Source organism: Pyxicephalus adspersus, chromosome 7, assembly GCF_032062135.1.
Source record: "Pyxicephalus adspersus chromosome 7, UCB_Pads_2.0, whole genome shotgun sequence".
Classification (NCBI taxonomy): Eukaryota; Metazoa; Chordata; class Amphibia; order Anura; family Pyxicephalidae; genus Pyxicephalus; species Pyxicephalus adspersus.
The window spans coordinates 59,240,763-59,261,930 of record NC_092864.1 but is presented as its reverse complement, the minus strand read 5'-3'; the positions used below and the strand labels follow the sequence as shown (position 1 = coordinate 59,261,930).

The following is a 21,168-nucleotide window of genomic DNA, read 5'->3' as shown; positions in this document are numbered from 1 at the left end:
CCTTCTTCAAAAATCTAAAACCTACCAAAATGCTATTCTGCTTTTACTCAAAATTATCTACTGTGTTACCTGTCTGACTCTGGTTGGGACACTAGATTTACTTATGGAATAGGGATTAATAGTTGGTGCAATATGAAAAAAATGAAAACGAGTAAAATCCCTCTAAACAGGAAAACAAACTGCAATAAAACCATGCACAAAATAGGCTTGAGTTTATAATTTTATTTTCATATAAAAATAGATTGTCACTTTAAAGTTGTGCATTTTTTATGTTATTTCATGTTATTATTTGTACCTGAATTTAACAAACATTCTAAGACACCATAGTTAGGTAATCCTGTAATTAGACAGTAAATTAAAATGCTTTTTTTATTATTATTGATCTTCATTTATAGTGTTCCACTAATATTACATTTTATTGCTACATTTTAGTACATCACTGTATAATTTGAAAATGTCTCATGTGAAAATTTTTTTGCAGCAGCCAATTAAAGCTTGTTAACAGGTTTCCCAACCTGTGTTCTCCATTCTTTGATTGGTGGCCCACCTAAAGCCGCTAGCTTCTTCAGTAAGAAGGCTGGCTTCATACTAGGAACATCAGGGTTGGCTTTGTAATATTTTTCCAAAGTGTCAAGCACTTTAGGTAGGCCAACAGAAGAGGCATAATACATGGGACCTCCTCTGTATTTAGGCCAGCCATAGCCATTGTTGTAGATGACATCAATATCTTCCGGACATGAAGCTATTCCATCTTCTAAAATGCGGAATCCTTCATTAGCAAGTGCAAAGGCACATCTTTCCACAATCTGTTCTGGATTTGAAGGCTGTTGTTTTATTTGATGAGTTTTTCTATATTTCTGAAGAAAATCCTTCACCCATGGGTCTGGTTTTCCAGTTCTACCCCCTGGTTTTTCATACTGATACCAACCTCTACCAGTCTTCTGTCCAAACCTTCCAGATTCACACAGTATGTCAGCAAGTGGACTGTATCTACTGCCTAGCCGTTGCCTTGCAGGAGTACCTTGAGGAACCTTGGCACCAGTTAGCCCCTTTTCTGTTCTTGACCTCCAGCCAACATCCAAACCAGCAAGATCCATCATCCGAAAAGGTCCCATAGCAAAGCCAAACTCCTCCATGGCTTGGTCCACTTCTTCTGGATAGTATCCCTCTTCCAAGAGGTAACTTGCTTGCTCAAGATATGGACCTAACATTCGATTACCAACAAACAAGGGGCAGTTACCAACCAGCACTGCTACTTTCCCCAGTTTTTTTCCAAGGTTCATAGCTGTGGCAATAGCGGTGAGTGATGTTTGCTGACCTCTGACTACTTCTAAGAGTCTCATTATGTTGGCAGGGGAAAAGAAGTGAGTACCAATGACTTGGTTTGGTCTATGTGTGACAGATGCAATTTCATCAACATTAAGTCCAGATGTGTTTGTGCATAAAAATGCATCAGGCTTGCAGACAGATGACAGTTTACGGAATATCTCTTTTTTCAGCTCCATATTTTCATAGACTGCTTCAATGACAAGATCAACATCTTGAAGTTCTCCAAAGTCAAGTGTAAAATGAACAGAGCCTAAATTACTACTAGGAACAGATCCTTGTTGTTTTAACTTCTCAGCTTCACGCTCTAGCAGACTATTTACTGCTTTCTTTCCCACCTCCAACTGCTGTGCATCTTGTTCGATGGCAATAACAGGGATTTTTGCCTTTGAAAGAGAGATGACGATGCCTCTTCCCATGGTCCCCAGTCCTAAAAGGAAATTAAAAAAAAAAAAGATAATTTCAAGAAGTAAAGCTATTGTATAAGAAGTATTTTATATGAATTTTCTTTTGTGCAGTCCATTGTGTGTAAGCATATAGCTAAACACTTGTTGCTTCTATTCAGTGTCTGGTCAAACAGTCTAGTTATATTGGACAGTAGTAAGTTATTATGTAAACATATAATAAAGTTCATACAAGTCATTGTAAGACCTAGAGCAGGGGTCCTCAAACTACGGCCCGCGGGACGAATACGGCCCGCTGAGGTTCTCCATCCGGCCCGCCGGCAGCCCAGGCTGCTTCTCCTGCTTGAGCTCTGGCTGCCTGCCATCTGCACTCCAGGGAACCCGGTCACGTGACACCACTGTTGCCGGGGTAACGCTGGAGCTGTAGGGCTGAAGCCATCAGGCAGAGAAGGTATGAGCAGAGCAGAGACTCACTGCTGCCTTCATTCCCTGCTCACTGCAGCACAAATGTACATGATCAATGTACATTTGTAAATAGTATAAACATACTATGCACATTGATCATGTGCATAGTATCATGTGCATGTACACATGTGCTGCAGTGTGATCCAGCCGATGTATGAAGGCAGCAGTGAGTGACAGGTAGCAGACACTGACAAAGTTTTTTTAGCAGCCCTTTTTTATTTAATAAAAAGTGTGGGGTAGTGTTGGGTGTAGGGTAGGGTGTATAAAAAGAAGCAAATTAATGAATTGCTTGAGATTATTCATTTGCATGGAAATTCAAATTTATCTGTGCATTTTCCATGCAAAGGAATAATCTCAAGCAATTTTAAAGCCACTAAAGTAAAGTTTAAAGTAAACGCCACTTTTTTTTTTAATGATCGGCAAGTGTGCTGTGCAAATAGTATTGTTCTTTCATGTTTTTTATACAATAAATACGTTTTGTGCAGTGTGCATAAGAATGTTCTTCTGTTTTTTTTCAAACTATAGTACGGCCCCCCGACAGTCTGAGGGACCGTGAACCGGCCCCCTGTTTAAAAAGTTTGAGGACCCCTGACCTAGAGTATAACCTTAAACCAGAGATGTATGAGCAGACGTGTCATTAATAAAGGCCTTTTTATATACTGTAACCGTTCCTTTTAGGAGTGTCTCAAAGACATTTTCATATTACATATTTACTTTTAAAATCGTTTACGTCAACTTTATACACTATATTACACTCAGCTGTAGTTTAAGAAATATTCCGGTAGCAATTCAGCTATGTATTAAATGCAAAAACCTGTACCGTGTAATCAGTGAATGCCTACATATCTTATGGAAAGAATGAAAACGCCAGAACCATGATGGCGCACTTGAACCAATACACAGCCATCATGTTACAAACTTCCAAGAACACATTTAGGTTGAGTGGCCCATGTGTATTCATGCCAATCTAAGGCATCACAAACATATACTGGCAATGGATCAATGCTGTGAAATTGGAAATTTTGAGCAGGCATGCCAAAAACAATGCCTTCAGTGCTGCTTTATGTGGCTGCATTGAAACGTTCTGAGTCTACTGCTGAAAGAGAAAGTAAAATACGGTAATGTCCAGTAGGGATAAGCTAAACCACAAAGATACTTTTACTGGGATCACTGAAAACTATAGGAAAAATGTAGGTGATCTGTCCCACCATCAACTGCCTGACTCTTAAATATCTGCTTTGGTGAATTACATGTTGCATTAAACGTATCATCTATTTTGGATTTAAAGTCATGTATATCACCTAGGGTTTTCGTGAGCTGTGACTGATTGGCCTCTAACCTAATGGTGTTTGCAAAGTTCTGGGTCCAATGAGACTTGGCTGAGCCATGACACCAAAGATATTTTTAGCTATATGTAAGGGTGGCGTTCAGACCACCACTATATGGAGCAATTCCTTTAATTGATGACCAATGTAAGAGACATTTTCCCCAAGGACTGTAAAAGTCAGTATGTTCCCCAAGACTGGGAAATAATTTTAAAGATTAAAATAATGACCTTCCCTCTCCGTCTGCTTTTCTGCAAAGGGATTACAAAAAGAATTTTATCAAGATAGATTCTGGTGTATAGGCTAGTAATACATAAGAGTACATTTCATGATTTTCAGTGCATACTTAACTGGATTAAGTTGTTTTTTATTTATATCTGCCTGGAGTTCAATTTTAAGCAATCATTCAGCTTGTGTAAAATCTGATTGCAACTTTGGTTTTAGAAGCTCTAGACATCCCTGTACAACACAGGATACCAAGCCTTGTTTATAGAAATGTATATATCTCAAGCAAAACTAAAAAATTATAAATGAATATGTCTATTATATCTGGTTGCAGTCAGGTTGCCGCAAAAAATTTTTACATTTCACGAGTAAACATAGCTTTTTCATATGGTCCTATTTGAACTGAAGCGATAGGAGGTTCATTTTAATTATATACTTGTGGCTGCGTTGGTCATCAAAATTAAATTAAACAGCTTCATAAACAGCTGGAACATTTTTGTTGTCACAGTTTCAAAATACAATTTATGATGTTGTATCAATAGGACTTTGATAGAGGTGAACCCAGTAAAGCAAACCATATTCATGTACAGTGTATGTAAATTAAAAAACAGTGCTACCTTTGTATTGATCTATGAGGTTAGGCAAAAGGTTTTGCAATGATAATGAATACAGTGCGTGGCTTGGCAATAGAGCCAACACCACCCAATGTAGGTCAATGGGAAGAGCCACACAGTCCAGTGGCATGCAGACATACAGTGGTGCCAATAACTCCAAATATTTCCCTCACCACCCATGGGCATGTAAACATTTTTCTATTCTTTTTCATGATGTCACAACTTGAGATCTGCTTGAAAGGCAACACAGCTCATTTATGTGTGGGTTTGGGTGGGGGGTAGATGTGCAAATGGATTTTTGGAAATATTGCACAAATGCCAATTAGACATAAAACTTATTAAACATGTATTTATTGTACAAGGAATTGATAGAGCCTGATCAAGAGCTTTAGAAAGGCATTACTCAAGAGATGGAAGCAGGAAGTGTCTTTAGTTGCCAAGGATTACCAGTAATGATCAGTGAAGTCGACAAATGTATTTTCATAAAAGTATTGAATAAGGTAAGTAAGTAGTAATATGAAATTTTCATGCAAACAGCAAAACAGCAAATCATTGTTAAAAAAGTTGCCAACATACATTAAGACTATGTTGACTGACTTTTCAAGTTAATTAGAAATTTACTGCACATGGTATTGTCATCAAGCTTACCAAGGGGAATATGTGTCAGAGGAACAGGCTGGAGAATGCCCAATGTAAAAACCCATGTAGTTTTTCCATAAGTAAAAGTAAAGTACAGCCGAGATGAGTTTTTAAAGGAGCCCATCAACTTTTAGAGTTAAAGCAGACCTAACACTGATAGATTATGTAACCAGCAAGTGTTAAACTTATTCTGAAGAATGCACTCCCCAACCAAGCATGCAACTAACTGCAGCACACGTTTTGTCACAATCAGCTGAAAACCTGAGCTGCATACTCATTTTGGTGATTCAGAGTATTAAGCGCCTTGGCGGTAGTCCTGAGTGTGGCTTTGGGTGAATTTTTTATACCAAAAGCGGTAACCCCAGGCCACACTCGGGATAGCATAAAAAAATCCTACTTGCTCCCCATGATTCAGTGGCGTTTTCTAACCCCGGCTGGCTTCTGCATCACATCTACGGCTGGATCATTGTGATGCATGAAGTGTCGGTATGCTAGGGTTGCATGGCCTTGCGGGAAATTTTAAAGCAGATTACATTGTAATCTGCTTTTAAAACATTGATCACAGTTATAAAAAATAAATCCAAATAATAAATCCAAAAGTTTATTCTAATATTGTACCCATGTTTGGACAGATTAGAAAAAAATGTAATTTCCTAACAAAGGTAATTTTACTATTATTTTATTTAGAAAATTTTTCATAATTCTTTTTTTTTTTTAAATTTATGATTTGTGTTTCAAACTTTATCATACCTGGGAGTTATTCCTAACAATTAACAATTCCTAACAACTAATTTCCACGCAAAACACTGCCTGTGACATAAAAATACTGACATAGTTAGACTGTGATAGAGACAGTGAATTAGAACACCAACCGGGCATGCAGTATTTTTTAGAATGGGAGAATTTTTTTTACAAATTATGGCATAAAAAGGTCCCTCTGCCTATACCATTGCCACCAAAATTACTGGGGGACCCGCAACAGGGACTGTGGGAACATGACTTATATTATGTTGTTAGAAAAATGTGTTTTTAAACCTGCCAGAATGTTTCCCTGCACACATAATATTGTCACCAAAACTGATGTGAAGGACTATGGCGGTAGCTATAAACCTCAATGCATTTCAGTGTTAATTGGCAAAAGAACAAACATTTTAGCAGAACTGGAAGACTCCACTAGGTATATTTCTAAAAAAGCCTCCAATGGGCTGAAGGTAACATATTTAAACATAGCACAATCACAAGTATTATCTATAAACCTACATCCAACAATTTGAAACCTATAATACCACAATAAATGTCAGCATTTTCCTTTTACCACAGCCCCCACCATCTTCTTAAACTGCAATTATAACTGCTGCACAAACTGAATACATGACCCATTTACAAACCTCTTTTTATAATTTCAGTCTTTAGATTGTAAGATAATAATGTACAGAATTAAGCAGTTAGAAATCACTCTGACTATGAAGCTACGTTCTTAACATTCTCTTATAAAAAGCAACAGCATGTGTGACCATAATCATACCTGAATGTGGTTTGAGTGCACACACTTTGGGTTAAACAAAATATGCAATCAAGCTAATAAATACTCTTTAATGCTTAATGATTCCTCAGACTGTTCAGGGTAATCTTAAAAAGTGAGCACAGGTGGATTAATTCACTGATGAACTATTTTCACAGGCACATCAGTGATTTTGAAAAGAATATTTTCAAGGCTGGATGGGTGAAGAGAAACAACAAGAGTAATGTACTAAATAAATTCTATTGTAAGTCTGTAGGTTGTGGGCAAAGAAAAACCTTAAGTAAAAAAAAACAAAGATAAAAATAATTATCCCATTAAAATTGTAAAATAACAAAATCAGAATTTGCTGCAATATTTAATTTCAATCTAGAACTTCCCCCACAGTACTTTTTTTCTGCCAATAGATTTCCTTAGTCTGATGGTCAGGATCATTCAACCTACATCCTTTGAGCACATGCTGGGTCTTCTCCAGCCAGTTACTGAAAAGTGATGGGTGAAGCAGTGATAAGTCTCAGTTAAAGTCAAGAAAAATGGTTTTATACCTAAGTGTTTTCAGTTTTAGAATGTTAAGGGTACACCTTTCGGTTAAGCTGAGGGTTAGGGTCACAGGGGAGAGGTGAATGGGGTAAGTGTTAAGGTCAGGTTAGTTTTCAGGGTTATGTTCAGGTTAAAACACATCTAAGGGAAAACTGTTACCCCATTCCCCCTTGCTGCTTCCTATGAAAATATCCAAGTAAGAGCTTCACCCATGTGTACCAGGCTTCTCTGAGTCCAACTCTTGCTTCTTTGACACTCCCAGGTCCAGGTTCTAAGGAACAAACACCAACTGTCTGTCTATTCCTGAAGTAAAAGTATGTATTTTATAGGCCTTACCATGTCATTTTTTATAACCGTGTCAATTTCTACTGTAAATATTAGGCGTTTATTTATAGGTAGGGTTACGTATTAGGAACTAGGTGAGGAGGAGGGTAAGAGTTACGATTCGCTTTAAGAATTAAGTAAAGTTTTGGGATAAGCACACATTGCAGGAATCTTTTTTACCTTGTTCTAGTAGCAAAAAAAATGGTTTGAGCTACAGGCGCTGAAAACCAATTTACTTCCTTTTCTATATAGTGTTAGAGGTCACGCTACCTGTGACTTACTGGAAATTTTATAATGCATTTTTTCGGTATCCGTTAAATGTCCAAAATCAGGGACAGTGACAAAACAAACCTTGCCACAGCTGAGGGGAGAAGACTGGGAAGAGAAAAATCAGAGAAACAAGTTCTTTATGCAGCATTTAACCCTTGCAATGAAACTTCTTACTCCATGTCAGCTTAAACGGAGTTAAAAAAGAGCCTAGAGATATAAACTCAGTCAGACTCAGATTACATATATTTATTTAAATATTACCATTGTGAGCAAGTCACAATACTTAAAGCAAACATATGCAGAACTAAGCAACAGGTTTTCTTTAAAACTCCCCTTCTCTCAAGCACGTATTCATCTTTCCTTGGCTGCTTCTTTGCTCTGTTCAATTGAAGCCAATGTGAAAAAAAAACCTTAGGGATCTATTTGTAATGGGGAGCAAAAATGACTGTGCACTCTTAAACTTCGTACACACGTCCATTGGTTCTCACCCAATAATCGTCTCAAAGCCGATATCAGGTGAGAATCTGGCATGTGTACAGCACCCGTCGTCCATCGTCCAAACGACCGTCCTGGTGGATCCACGGAAGATGGATGATGAACGATCCTAATGCAATGGAAGGGGGAGGGCGCGCAGCGGGGTGCCGCTCCGTCGTTCTCCCCCTCAGGAGATCGTATTCATGCATTGTTCATGCATCGTGGAGTCCTTAGTCGTCCGAAAGGATCGTGCAAGATCCTTTCCAATGACTATAAATGCACGTGTGTATGCAGCTTTAGGTAAACTTTGTGGTACTACTGCATACCTTCACCTGCATTTTATGGCCCATTTATAAAATGCAGCTAGGTATGGAGTCTGTGTAATTCCTGGGAATTCTCAGAAATTTCTCTGGCCTGGCTTTTTATACAGTGTTCATTCACACAACTCCTGACTTTGGAATCCTGATGTCAGTAGAGCGCAAGGCAGCTTTGTAGGGCCATATGGCTTAAAGACTGCCTTACATTTTTGGGTATAAAGAAGCATATGTGACATTGTATCTGACAGCACTGGGCCAAGCACCAGCCCTGGTACATGGGTAGAATTAATTACTAGTAGTAAATTAAGACTTTCTGATTATGGCAAAAGCTCACTCCCACCTATCGTGGTTAAGGACCACTTTAACTACGGTAGCAAGTTTGTAAAAAATATTTGTTTTTGGCATAGTTGAATCAATTGATTTTATATTACTTGGGGTTCCCAAAAAAGATTTGCTAATTTCCATTTGTTTCTCCACTGAGGAACATATAATATGATAAAAACAATTTAAAAAATCTAACTGTTCGAGACATAAACACGTTTGAAATTTTCGGACAACCTCTACTGACAACTTTCTAAACCTCTACTGCTTCTAAATTCCGAATTTGCTTGAAGACAAACCCAAAAATCCTTTTGAAATTTTTTTTAATATTGAATTTTCACAATGAATCAAATAATGTTAATATTCTACCTTTGTTGAAACATGTGCATCTGTTTACATAGTATTTTCTAATAGACAAAGTATTAATAAACAATGTTCAAATTAAAATTATGAATAAGTTTGTAGAACAACCTACCTATGACAGCTGCTGTACGGATAGGCTTTGCTTCCTCAGTATCCCACCTTGCACCTGAGGAATGGGTCCATTTCCCAGCCTCCCTTTCTGAGAAGAATGCATACTGCTGAGCCTGAGGCTGGCCTGTGGCCCACAGAGAGAAGAACAGTTGTCTTTCCTTCTCCAGACCTTGATGGTAGGACAGATGGACAGATGCTCTTACAGCTTCAATACAAGCCAATGGAGCCTTTGCACCACGGAACTGCTTCTTTGCTTTCTCTACTGCAGTATCCAAGAAGTCTTCCAAGTTAGAATCGGAGGAAATACGGACAGTACTTAATCTCTTTTTATTTAATGGATATCCTGAAATGGAGGGAGAAAATTAGCTGTAGTATAGTGCTGTTTCTCGTATACAAAACATTCTAAGTAATTAATTTTTTTAACATATAGGCTATTATACTTACTGCTGTTAAATAAATGTATGTTGATGTTCTTTAAACTATACCAAAGCCCACATTTAAACATATTTTAATGGCCATGTTAGACTGGTTAGGATAGACATGGATTAACAGGTACTAATATTTCTTGATGACAAATGTACAGGTGGACACAGGTGGAAGGAGAGGTATATGAATATAAACTAATGGATCTATATAACCATGTCCACATTAAAAAGCTAAAACCTTTTTAGAACCGTGTGGTGGTGGCCGTGCTAGGGAAGTTAATACAAGAGCTTCTTGATGGTACTAAGATTGTGTTTAGGCCATATGGGGGCACACAATAACGTGATGTAGTTCGGCATTGAAGTGCCATGAATGCAAGTTAGGCAGACCATCAAAAGGGATATAAGCATTAATGCACCTCAACAGCTGAAAATGTCCATCCTGCTTGATTTTTTTGCTCTGTACCAAAACATACACTGAAAAGTGGGAGTAAAATAGGCACAATAATCGGTGTCAGTAGCTGCAAAAATACTCCCACACTGGGCATTAGTGACTACAATAAAATCCCACACACGGGTATCAGTGGCCACAATATTGGACTCCACATTGGTGTCAGTGACTGCAATTATTTTTTCTCATTGATGGCAGCATAGAAATACCAACTCTTTCATTGATGCCATAATATTAACAAACCCCCTCAGAAAAGCAATACCAATAGTAAATTAATAGTAATTAAACCCTCCTCTGATGCTCTCTGTCCCCCAAGGAGGCCAGGATTATATTCAGGTGGAATGAGCTCCCACTGACACTTCCTTTTTTTGCCCCTGGAACACGGGGGGCATCTCCACCCCACTGCCACTCTGCAACATTCCTGCTGGTGCATACCAGGTAGCATATCTAGTGATAATATAATACCAATGGATCAAGTGGTCTGCTTACTTTATTACACCTTCAGCATTCAGCTCTGTATAACAAGCAACAAATGCCATTACCTACAACAACCAATTTCTAATGTTATAAAAAAAATAAAGACTAGAACATATTCAAAAATAAAATATATTTAAAGGTTGCTAGCACATATCTGAAAAATCTACACAAAACATTTATATTGCCAGTCTAGCAGTTTAATTATCCTTTTTACATTGGAACATTTGAATTAAAAGTGGTGCAGGGACTTAATAATTTACCCTGTAAATTTCAAAAATAAATTGCCACACAGTGATTGCTGCTACAGAAATCAATAGTATTCCTGTTTCCAAACCCAGCTCTGACACATACAAAATAATAAATAACAATACCATATTCTATGAGAATATTTTAAATATTCAGTAAGAATATAAACTACAGAGGCAAGAACAAAAAAACATTTTGCTGAAAATGCTAGATTACTTTAATTACTTTTCTTTTCCTTTTTGTAGTGTTTTTCTTGCTGCAGGCTGTGAAATACACTAATGTATCACAAGCACATCCAAAAGCATTGGATGCTCCCTAACCCCTGGAGGAGAGGTGACAGATGGAAACATCTCTCTTATCTCATGCAGTTTAGGGAAGCAGAACAAGTGACAGCATTTCTTCAAATGTTCTGCTGAGACATAAATATGGGCTGAAGACTGGTGGCTGCTAAGTAGTTCAACTAAATCTTTCTGTCCTAAGGAAATATATCTGTTCCAAACACGATGGTCTCAGTCCATTCCTCAAACAGTATTACCAGCTGTGAAATGGTTTCTTTTCTGTCCCCTCTGGCAGAGATGGAAAAGTATAGTCTTCACACATTAACTACACAGCACTTTTGGGCTTCTTCCTTCCACCAGACTCATTATTAGTTTTTACGGGTCTGATTTCTAAAATGAAAACTAGATCAAAGAGAGTTGGCAATAGTAATCAGATCTTAAATTACGTTTTTCCAGTGCAGCTTAAAATGAGAACAGAATAGAAACTTTGAGCAGTATGTCTGTTGTTTATCTGCTATCTCTCATAAATAATCCACATTTGTTCTACTGCACTAGTACAGAAAATACAGTTCCTCAATTTTCCCATTGTCAGTGGAAAATATGCAGGTGTTTTTTTTTTAGTCCTCTGTGTCTCAATACATTGCTTTTCCTTCATTTGAAAGGATATCTTTCCAATGTGAGTGAGGTCCCTTTTAGAACGTTGTCACAGGAATGGGTGCCCTTATTAAATTATTTTATACCCTTTTTTTGGTGGAAAGTCAAAATTTTGGATACAAAGTATCTTAGCTTACAGGGTTTGGTCACCCTCCGCCTGTCACTCTCTGCTCATCCCTTGCTGCAACATGAAAATGGTAAGAGAGATCTGCCCCTACCAGAAATTCTGATATAATTTTGTGAACATATGATTACTTGCTTGTTACCTTGAACTCTCCTAACCCTGCACAGTTCCAGGAAATGGCATCAAAAATTAAAAAAATGTGCCTGCAAATTCAGTTATCCTCCTATTTATTAGTTTTATCTCAGGATAACACTTCTAGTTCACTTTTAAAGCTTCACAAAATCTGGCCCAAAGCTTAACAAATGTTCTGTAAAAGCTCTCTGTACACACTTTCATACAAGTCTTTGTGTATAATAATTACAAATAATAAAAAAAGGACGCTGGCTAGATATGATCTTTTTCGTAGGCTGGTTGATCATGGACATCCAATTTAAAACAATTTTATGGTTTGGAGGTTAGCACTTTGCCTTTGCAGCGCTGGGTCCTAGGTTCAAATTTCGGACAGGACACTATCTGCATGGAGTTTGCAGGTTCTCCTCGTGTTTGCCTGGCTTTCCTCCCACATTTCAAAACCATGCAGTTAGGTAAATTGGCTTCCCACCAAAATTGACCTTAGACTGTGTTAATGACATATGGCTATGGTAGGAATATTAGATTGTTTAAGTGTTTAGTTGTTCCTTTAAGTGAAAGCTAGTGGTAGGACTATGGACTTTGTACAGCGATGTGTAATATTTTGGCGCTATATAAATACCGTGTAATAATATTATATAGTGTGGGGATCTGACAGATGATCTTCAAACTTTGTTTTTCTCAGTGTTTAAATAGTGATCCTCACAGATCGAATTTGAATAAAGTACCAACTACCATCATGGGCTATGCAGGCTCCACCAGTCTCAATCCCACTTATCCAAGCACCACTGACCGTTGGGGAGGTCAAATCAAAATACATGAAGTGATGGAATAATTGGATTGTTCAGTGCACCAATTTACCACTGGAAAGAAAACAGTTTGTTAAAAACTTTGACTCAGGTGTTTACAAGCTTATAGAAGACTAATTTTCAATTTTGTTCCAGACTTTTTATTAGCTTTTGTTTATGGTTTTATTGTTCAGTAAGCAGTATTTGTTTATTGGTACATCTCCAAACAAAACCTGCTGCCTGCTGCGGGCTTTGCATTGCATCATAAATTCTTGCTCTAAATGATTAGTTTATTTTTTTTTGTTCAGAGATTAGCTTTTAATAATGAAGGAATCTAATAGGTACAATTTATATCCTGAGTACCAACGTACCATAATATCTAAATCGTTTCAGAAATGGAACCCTAATAGGCTCTGTGTGTCTATGTTGTGAGAACAAAGTTTTATGGCCCTTTAACATATGTGGAGAAAAACTGCATGGTTGGCAGCTCTCAGTATGCTGTGCACCCAGGGTGGCAAACTACATTGCAGGAAACCATCTGACCCCATGGCTGTGGTGCAAATCTTCACATAGCAGTCAACCTGTTGCCTTTAGGAATGATTTCACGATCTGCCACACCCTGAATGGGAGAGGTTGAGACAGTTGAGCCTGCGGAAGAACACTATGGCTTACTGCTGGTCTGTAATAGCCCTTACTAACCTCCTATTTTTTTCTCCTATTTCCCTGCTGCTATTTATCCAGGGTGCAATAAAATCAGCTCTGTGTAGGCTTAAATGGACCTTCAGTTGTAGCTGACTTTGGCCTAACTCCCATATGAACGTGCTGGGCCATTCATGAACTACCAGCTCCATCCAATTCTGCTCCTCCACATCATAAAGTAACATGTATTCCCTGTATTTTTTACTAATCTACATATGTGCTTTATATTGCTTTACGATTAGAAACAATAGCAAAATGTTCTGTCCTGGGTTCTGCTTTAAATTGATTAGTTTGTAAATCGCCAGCACTGTACGCTTTAAGCCTTTTGCTCTAAATTGATATAGAGAAGCTCCTTATAAAAACCACACTGTACCCAGCATTCTAGGCAGTAATTCCATTATCCGCACTAGGAAAATGTTTTTTTTATCTCATATTACACTGCAGTAATCCTCAGTAAAGATAATAAGTATAGCAGACAGCTCAGTTCTAGCACCCATAGCTATACTCAAGTGTGTGTATAATTACTTTGTCAATTAAATGATACACAGTTTATGTTGCTTGCCTAGAATGCCTGCACAGAGAGTATGTCATTTTTATATTCAGTTTTCCTTTTAACTAAGAAAAGTTTATATAGCAGATGAGTAGGGCATATGTGAAATCATTTATACATAATTGAAGAGAATAAAAAAAGCCAATCCATTAACAAAATTATTTTTGCATCTTATTCTGGTAACTATAAACCCTCTATGAAATGATATATGGATTATTTTCCTATAAGTACACAAACTGATATTGAGAAACAAATCTATATAGCAAATATCATACTATACCCAGAATAGTGAAAGACAGATCCCCCTGCCAAATGCCAGCACCCTCTCAAAACTGGGTAGCAAATATGCACTTTATATTACATTTCTATTAAAAAAAAATTCTTTTTACAATTATTGAAACAATCTAAAACATACTGGAAAAAATATATATATATACACACATTTATTTTTAAGCATATTTATTTATAAGCATATTAGTATTGTTGGCCTAGTCTACAAATCCAAGCCAGGTGTTCTGAGTCCCACTAAGTTCTGGCTTGGACTAAATTTGTACATCTTGCCCCCAGGGCCACATTTTTCTGTGGCAGTTACCCTCCCACCCAGTTGACCTGCCATTCTTATATCAAAAGATAGGATGAGATATCTACACAAAGAAAGCTAAAGCTGACAGCAAAGAGCGAAAAAGAGAAGGTTGGCCAAGCTTTTTCAAAATAACATTTAGCGATGGAGGGGGACAAACTGTCCTAGCTACTGAGATAGCAGTTTGGTTCCAGGGGAATTCTCTTTTGTATTAAACAAAGAGTACTCTATGACAGGGGTCGACAACCAGTGGTCCGGTCTGCAAGAAAATTTTGGTGGTCTGCGGCTTTGCTCTATGATGTACCACAGGTTGAAAAACAGTGGACTGAACTTTTTGGATCAGCTGTACTAAAATTTTTTAACTGGATGAACTAGAATACTAGGCACCAAGGTAAATAAATAGAGGGGTGCAGCATTCATGATAATCAAGACTGCTAGGTACCTGGTTCCAGAAGCCATGAGACAAGATCCTTTTCTACAGTATTTTGTGGCACTGCAGTGCCTGTGCTACCAAAGCCTCCACTTGTCACCTGTTAGACCTCAGATACAGGCGATTCAGCTGGCCCTGCACTATTTACACTTTGTTGTACATTTCATACTCCTGGTCAGTGCACTCTGTATGCTGGGCTGTATATAACACACACCGGACCACTGCATTGTAAGTAAATTTTACATTTATATACTCCTGACCCCTACCTTGTTTATGCTTTAATACACAAAAGTTGCTGAGTAGTAAATAGATATGGTAATATTTTCTTTACCTATGTGCGGAATATGATTGTGCTGAGGTTTGTACTACACTTTTGGACATTTGCTTATGGCACATTAAGCCTAGTTTGTTGATATAAACTGTAGCATATATGTTATAACATACAGTGAGTAGGCTTACGCCCTTACCACTATTAACACAATTGTATCACACCCTCAATACACTGCAGTGTGCCCTTCATTTTGTATGTAAGGGTATCCTAAGGTAAAGACCAAGCTTTTGCCTTTCCATGTACTTTAATGTTGTCTTAATCAAACATTCTAGATTAAATAGTGTTTTTTTTCCTTTAGTTACACCTAACGATGTGAACAGCTAACACATACAGAAAAAAATATTTGCAGGGTATTGGATATGTTTAATGAGTAAACATGTTGGAGTGGTGGTGATGTATTCTCCATAAACAGAATAAATATCTGAATCACTCATAAAATGTATTTGCTTATTCAGACAAACCATTAGAATCAGATTGGGCCTGGCAATTGTAACAGTCCCTGTGTTTTGTAACAGAGACCTGGATTTTCCACCAAACACAAGAAGGACCAGATGTGTAGTAAATAACAGTAAATATAGGTGCTGATGGTAACAGTGTTTTGCAACTTTGGTGAGTGAGAAAATAAAAGTGAAAGATCAGCAGTCACCCTGCTTATGGACATTAGCTCCTAAAAGAAAATTGCAAACAAGATGTACCGGTATAAAGTTTATTATCTTAAGAGGAAATCACTAATAAATGATGGTGTAATATCCCCCCCTACAGGTAGTGAGTGAAAACTGCAACTATTACAGTACCATTGTCATCTCACCATTTCACAGAGATATAAGCTAAATTACCCCTTTACATGTTTTAATGCAGCTTATTTAAAAACATTTCTCTGATTCATTTTGTAACATCGTTGTGTTATTTTGTTCAGAAATTTATTTTTTACAGCACCATAGCAGACAAAAAAAAAAATCTCAGCATCTGTCAAGTTTGATTTTTTTTTGTACTGTAGACCAAACATAATGCACTAACATTTCCAGGGTTGTTGATCTCCTACCTCCTCCTGAGCTCCTACTGTTACTGCTGACCTCCACTTTATACAGAAGACCACAGTGATATGAAGGTGGGTGAAGAGGAACCAGTGGGAGCTATGGGGACATATTCGGGGGCAGATTCCTAGCAGAGTTCAGGAAACAATTTCTCAGGATTGGAAAGGCAAGTATGTGCACATTTCTTTTACATACATATTTCTCATTAGAAACTTTACAGAGAGTCATTTAAAAGTGCCATGGGATAAATAAAGAAGCTGCCATTGCTGACCCATTCTCATAAGCAATGGCAAGTTATGACCTTAGCATAACTGTCCATCACGAAGAACAGAGGTAAGGAATTCTTAGGTTATATTCTCAATGGCAGTGAAGCTACAGTATATTTACCACTTTCTCATGCCAGGGAACGAATGCGTCTCTGGAGACTCTACATGTAGATTCTTCCAGTGGTAATGTCATAATGAATAGGGACAACAGTGAATGGTCCTGTCAATGCCACTAGCTTACAAATATGCAGACCCTGGTCCTTTAAGAACCAACATTGCAGTGCGAGTGATCAAGTGTCTGATAAGGTGCCAGCCACGGGAAGCCACGTAGGATTTCCTGATCCCAAAGCAGGTCTGGACGCACTTTTCCACTTTCTGACACTCATTTACAGAAAGCTCGTTCCAGTCCATGATATATATGAAGCAAGATAAAGCCAAGCATTTACAATTCTAGGTAAAGGAGCAATTACAGCCACTGTACTTTTCTCATTAGAGGAAAAATGTTGTTGTCATTGTTTCCCTTCCCAATCTTCTGTTATATTATAGTCTGATTTACTTTAGATTTATATACCAACCACCAAAGTTTATTTTCTGTATGTTTATCATTTTCCTCCCAGCTGTACGTCTTCCATTATCAATGCTTCTATTCAACAGAAAACACACTGGCATTCAGCTGAATATTACACTGGATTTTTGCATTTGCTGTTTATTTTTTTGTTTACTGTTTATACTTTCAAGCTGCTTTCCTATGCTGCATGACCATGAACTTTGAAACATTCCTTTCTATACTAAGCAGATTCACATCAGTCTAGAAATGTTTTCAAAATCATAAATAACATTTTTATATGTTATATCTGTAACACAACGCTTGCAAAGAAGAGTGGACAGGGAAAAGGTTGAGAACCATTGTTCTTTTTGTACAAAGTTCACATTTCATCTCACGATAATCACTGTTGATAGCCTAAGGTATGATTATTCTAGAGCTTAGAAATGTAAAAAAATATATCGTTGTCATGTATTAATTGCTTTAGTCTATCCAACACTTGCATATATTTAAAAGATGAAAAAAGAACGAGTAGGAAAAGTTGTTTGTTGGGGTTTACATATACCTTTATTGCTGGGTGGATTAGATCTATGATTAAATTCCAATGGTTCTCAAGGATATCAGTTACTAAAGCTCTGCAGCTGAGTCTGTAGCTCTGCTCTACACACATGTCCTTTATGATGGGGTCTCACTCTACTGTTTTTGTATAATAACTTTAGGTATTGTAAACCACAATCATTTTTACCCCTCATGAAAACCCAGAGGACACCTCAGTTATCCAACACTGGTCAACCATCAGAGGGGACAAGGGGCTTCTAAACTGGGCCCTGGTCAAAAGCGCTTGACTTTTGTGATGCTGAAACTTTTAGACATTGGCAAGGGGGCTCAGGAACATTACATGGTATGAGGCCCCGAAAATAGCAGACCTGCATGATGGGGGGGCTGATTAACCCCACAGCAAAGGAGTTCCTCAGTTTGAATGAATCAGTCAATTAATAAACTGTTTTACTTGCTTGAATATACACATGCAGATACAGGTAGTCCCCGCGTTACATACAAGATAGGGACTGTAGTTTTGTTCTTACGTTGAATTTGTATGTACCGTGTTTCCCCGAAAATAAGACCTACCCCGAAAATAAGACCTAGCACTTTCCCCCTAACCTGCCCTAATATAAGACCTACCCCGAAAATAAGACCTAGTAGAACTTCTAAAAGTCATGCGAACCGCCCAACCCAACTATCAAGCTGCTGTTCTGCACATGAACAAGCAGGGACGCCCCGTTCATATCATAACAGATTATGAATCTTAATTGCTTAGACTCTAGAATGTGGTGATCGATCATTTGTTGATGTCAATATTCAGCTGTAACAAAAATGACTAAATACACAATATTCTGGGTTTGATCAATAACCAGTTTTTATCTTTGTCCAATTTTCAGTCTATAAATAAAACAAATGAGCAGGGCAAAACATGCAATAAAAATGCCCACCTTACTCCAAGGTCATTATTCCTGGATCCTGGATGTGTTCTCATGGCATTCAGGGTCCTTGGCCATTCCAGGATCCCACAAGAACCCCAAACATCACCTAACCTAGGCCTAGCCAGTCCTAAATCCTACACCTAGCTAAAATAAGCACCTTCATGACATGGTCAACAAATATTATTTCAATGAAAAATGATTCAATAATACTAACAGTGCATATAAAGTAAATCAGTAGTTAAATGTATAGAGCCTGTCACTGCTGACTATAAACACAGCTGTTATGTTAAATAAATGATTTTATGTAGCTGATATATGTAGTCACAGAAGCTCTGACTGCATTCCGACTTTCCGGAACCAAATACTCATTGTAAGTACGGTAAGTATTAAAGTCTTAAAGATTGTCACAGCCAAGCAAACTGTATTTTTAGGAGGAGGTCATTAATGGCAGTCTTAAGGTTTTTTCTCAAAACCAAATTATACCATTTGCATTGATCTGTGTGTCTCAATTTGAGCCAAATGAAAGAACAATGCAAATCACCTTGTTGCTAAATTGCCCAGTTCATACCACCACACTGTAACTGTTAGCATGCCTTGGTTAATTGTTCAAAGTCACAAATGAAATAAAAACTACTAAATCCCACATTCCCCCAACAGTGTAAATGACATGGCGGTAGAGGTTTATTAACAATATAGAGTATAGAGTGACTGCTTGAAGCCTGCAGCATTACTGGGTGATGGAGAAGGAAACTAGCAGTTAATCAAACTGGAAACAATTAAATTACAATAAGGTCATTACACACTACTTATTTTAAAAACTGTTTTGAAGAAACCAGATAATCATTTTATACATTTTTGCCAATAGTGGGCATGATGTGATTTACATGGAATTTGTTGTACTATGTATTGACCTTTCTTGCAATGTTCTTGCATGGAGACTGACATAAAATCCACCAAGTTTACTATATGACCAATCAAGCAAACGTCAGGCCGAATTTTTGAGACTTTTCAGAAATCACATATATTGTTACATGTTTTCAAGTCATCCTCTTGTTTACTTCTATCCTCTAGCAACATGTTTAAGACCAAAACTGTCAACAGTAATAGAATAATTCAAATGTAGAAATGCAAGTTTACCAAAGAACAACAGAGTATGTGGAGACAGCAGTTTGTGCTGCCTCAGCATATGTCATTTGCAGTACTTTGAACACAAGTGTTGTACAGTTTATTGCAAAAGTAAGGGTTGAATCCAAGTCCATATGTTAATGTGTAACTCATTACTGACAGGGCTTTTTTATAATTCAAGTCAGGAGACTATGGTTGTAACGCTTTATTTTTTTGGTTTAATTTTTTCTTAATTTCTTAATTGCTGAGATTAGAGATTAAATCCATCTCTCTCTAAATGGGACAACCTCATTTAGGTTACACTCTGTTAGGTGGTCATTATCAAATGACAGGTCAATGTGTTTGGCTCTTATCCCATATACATTTACTTTTTGGCCACAGTAAATGCCCATTACATTTAAATGTGTGCTTAACCCTGCACTCTCTATGAACGGGGCATGCTCACTTAAAAGGCATGCGTGTCTGTAGGTGTGTAGTACAATTGTTCTCTAATTAAGACTTACAGCCCACCTCCCAAGATGCAGAGGTATTGTTACTTGTCCTTAGATTGAAAAACAATTTGGTTCAACACAAAATACTGTACATGGATTGTTTTGTACCCAGATCTACTTACCAATAACCTTTCGGGCCAATTGTATAGCTGCATCCAGAGCATTGCCTTGCACAACTTCATCAACAATACCCAACTTTAGTGCTTCTGAGGCAGGAATATGCCTACCTGGAAAATAAATGGCCACAAATGAGTTGGGGTAATTGGATTCCAAACCCATGTGAATATCACATACATTCTATTTATAAGAATGTATTCTGTACCTCACTTTTTGTGACTTAACACATAACATGAGTAAAACTGATTATTGTTCTTGTGTCTCAATCTATCACTGTCTCTGAATAATAAATGTTACACATCCTCCTCTGTTGCAATATCAACAGTCTAGATAAGGGGTGGCAAAATCAAATCAAAGGGGCCGAAATCTAAAAAAAACACAGGCTATGTCACAGATCGAACTTTTTATTAAGATACATAGTGTTAGTAGAAGTATATAACCTTCCTCAACCTGAGACATCATATCACACGTCACCCTCATGCATTATTCATGTTCTGAATATAAGAACATGCTTGTATTCATGAAGCATGAACATATATTTGCTTTCCCATCTTTCATTTAATTGTTTCCTTTCTGCATCAACTTTTCTCCTGTTGGACATCAGGACTTTGGCACAGTTGTGCTTAGTGCTATGTCTCAGCAGGAGTGTGAAGAAGCAACTGGGGTCCTTCTGCTTGCAGCACGGTCAGGCACTTGTGTGGACTACCCTGCTTC

General features: G+C 37.6%; 1 protein-coding gene across 1 annotated transcript in view; it reads right to left on the bottom strand.

Moving 5' to 3' along the window:
- Positions 1 to 207: 207 nt before the first annotated feature.
- Positions 208 to 21,168, bottom strand: part of EHHADH (enoyl-CoA hydratase and 3-hydroxyacyl CoA dehydrogenase) — a 26,832-nt gene continuing 5,871 nt past the window's right edge. Inside the window, exons 5-7 of the mRNA XM_072418645.1 lie at positions 20,460 to 20,564; positions 9,239 to 9,580; positions 208 to 1,756 (exon numbers count right to left, since the gene is read on the bottom strand). Coding sequence (XP_072274746.1) covers positions 489 to 1,756; positions 9,239 to 9,580; positions 20,460 to 20,564 — 1,715 coding nt within the window. The 3' untranslated portion in view covers positions 208 to 488. The remainder of the gene's footprint in view (positions 1,757 to 9,238; positions 9,581 to 20,459; positions 20,565 to 21,168) is intronic.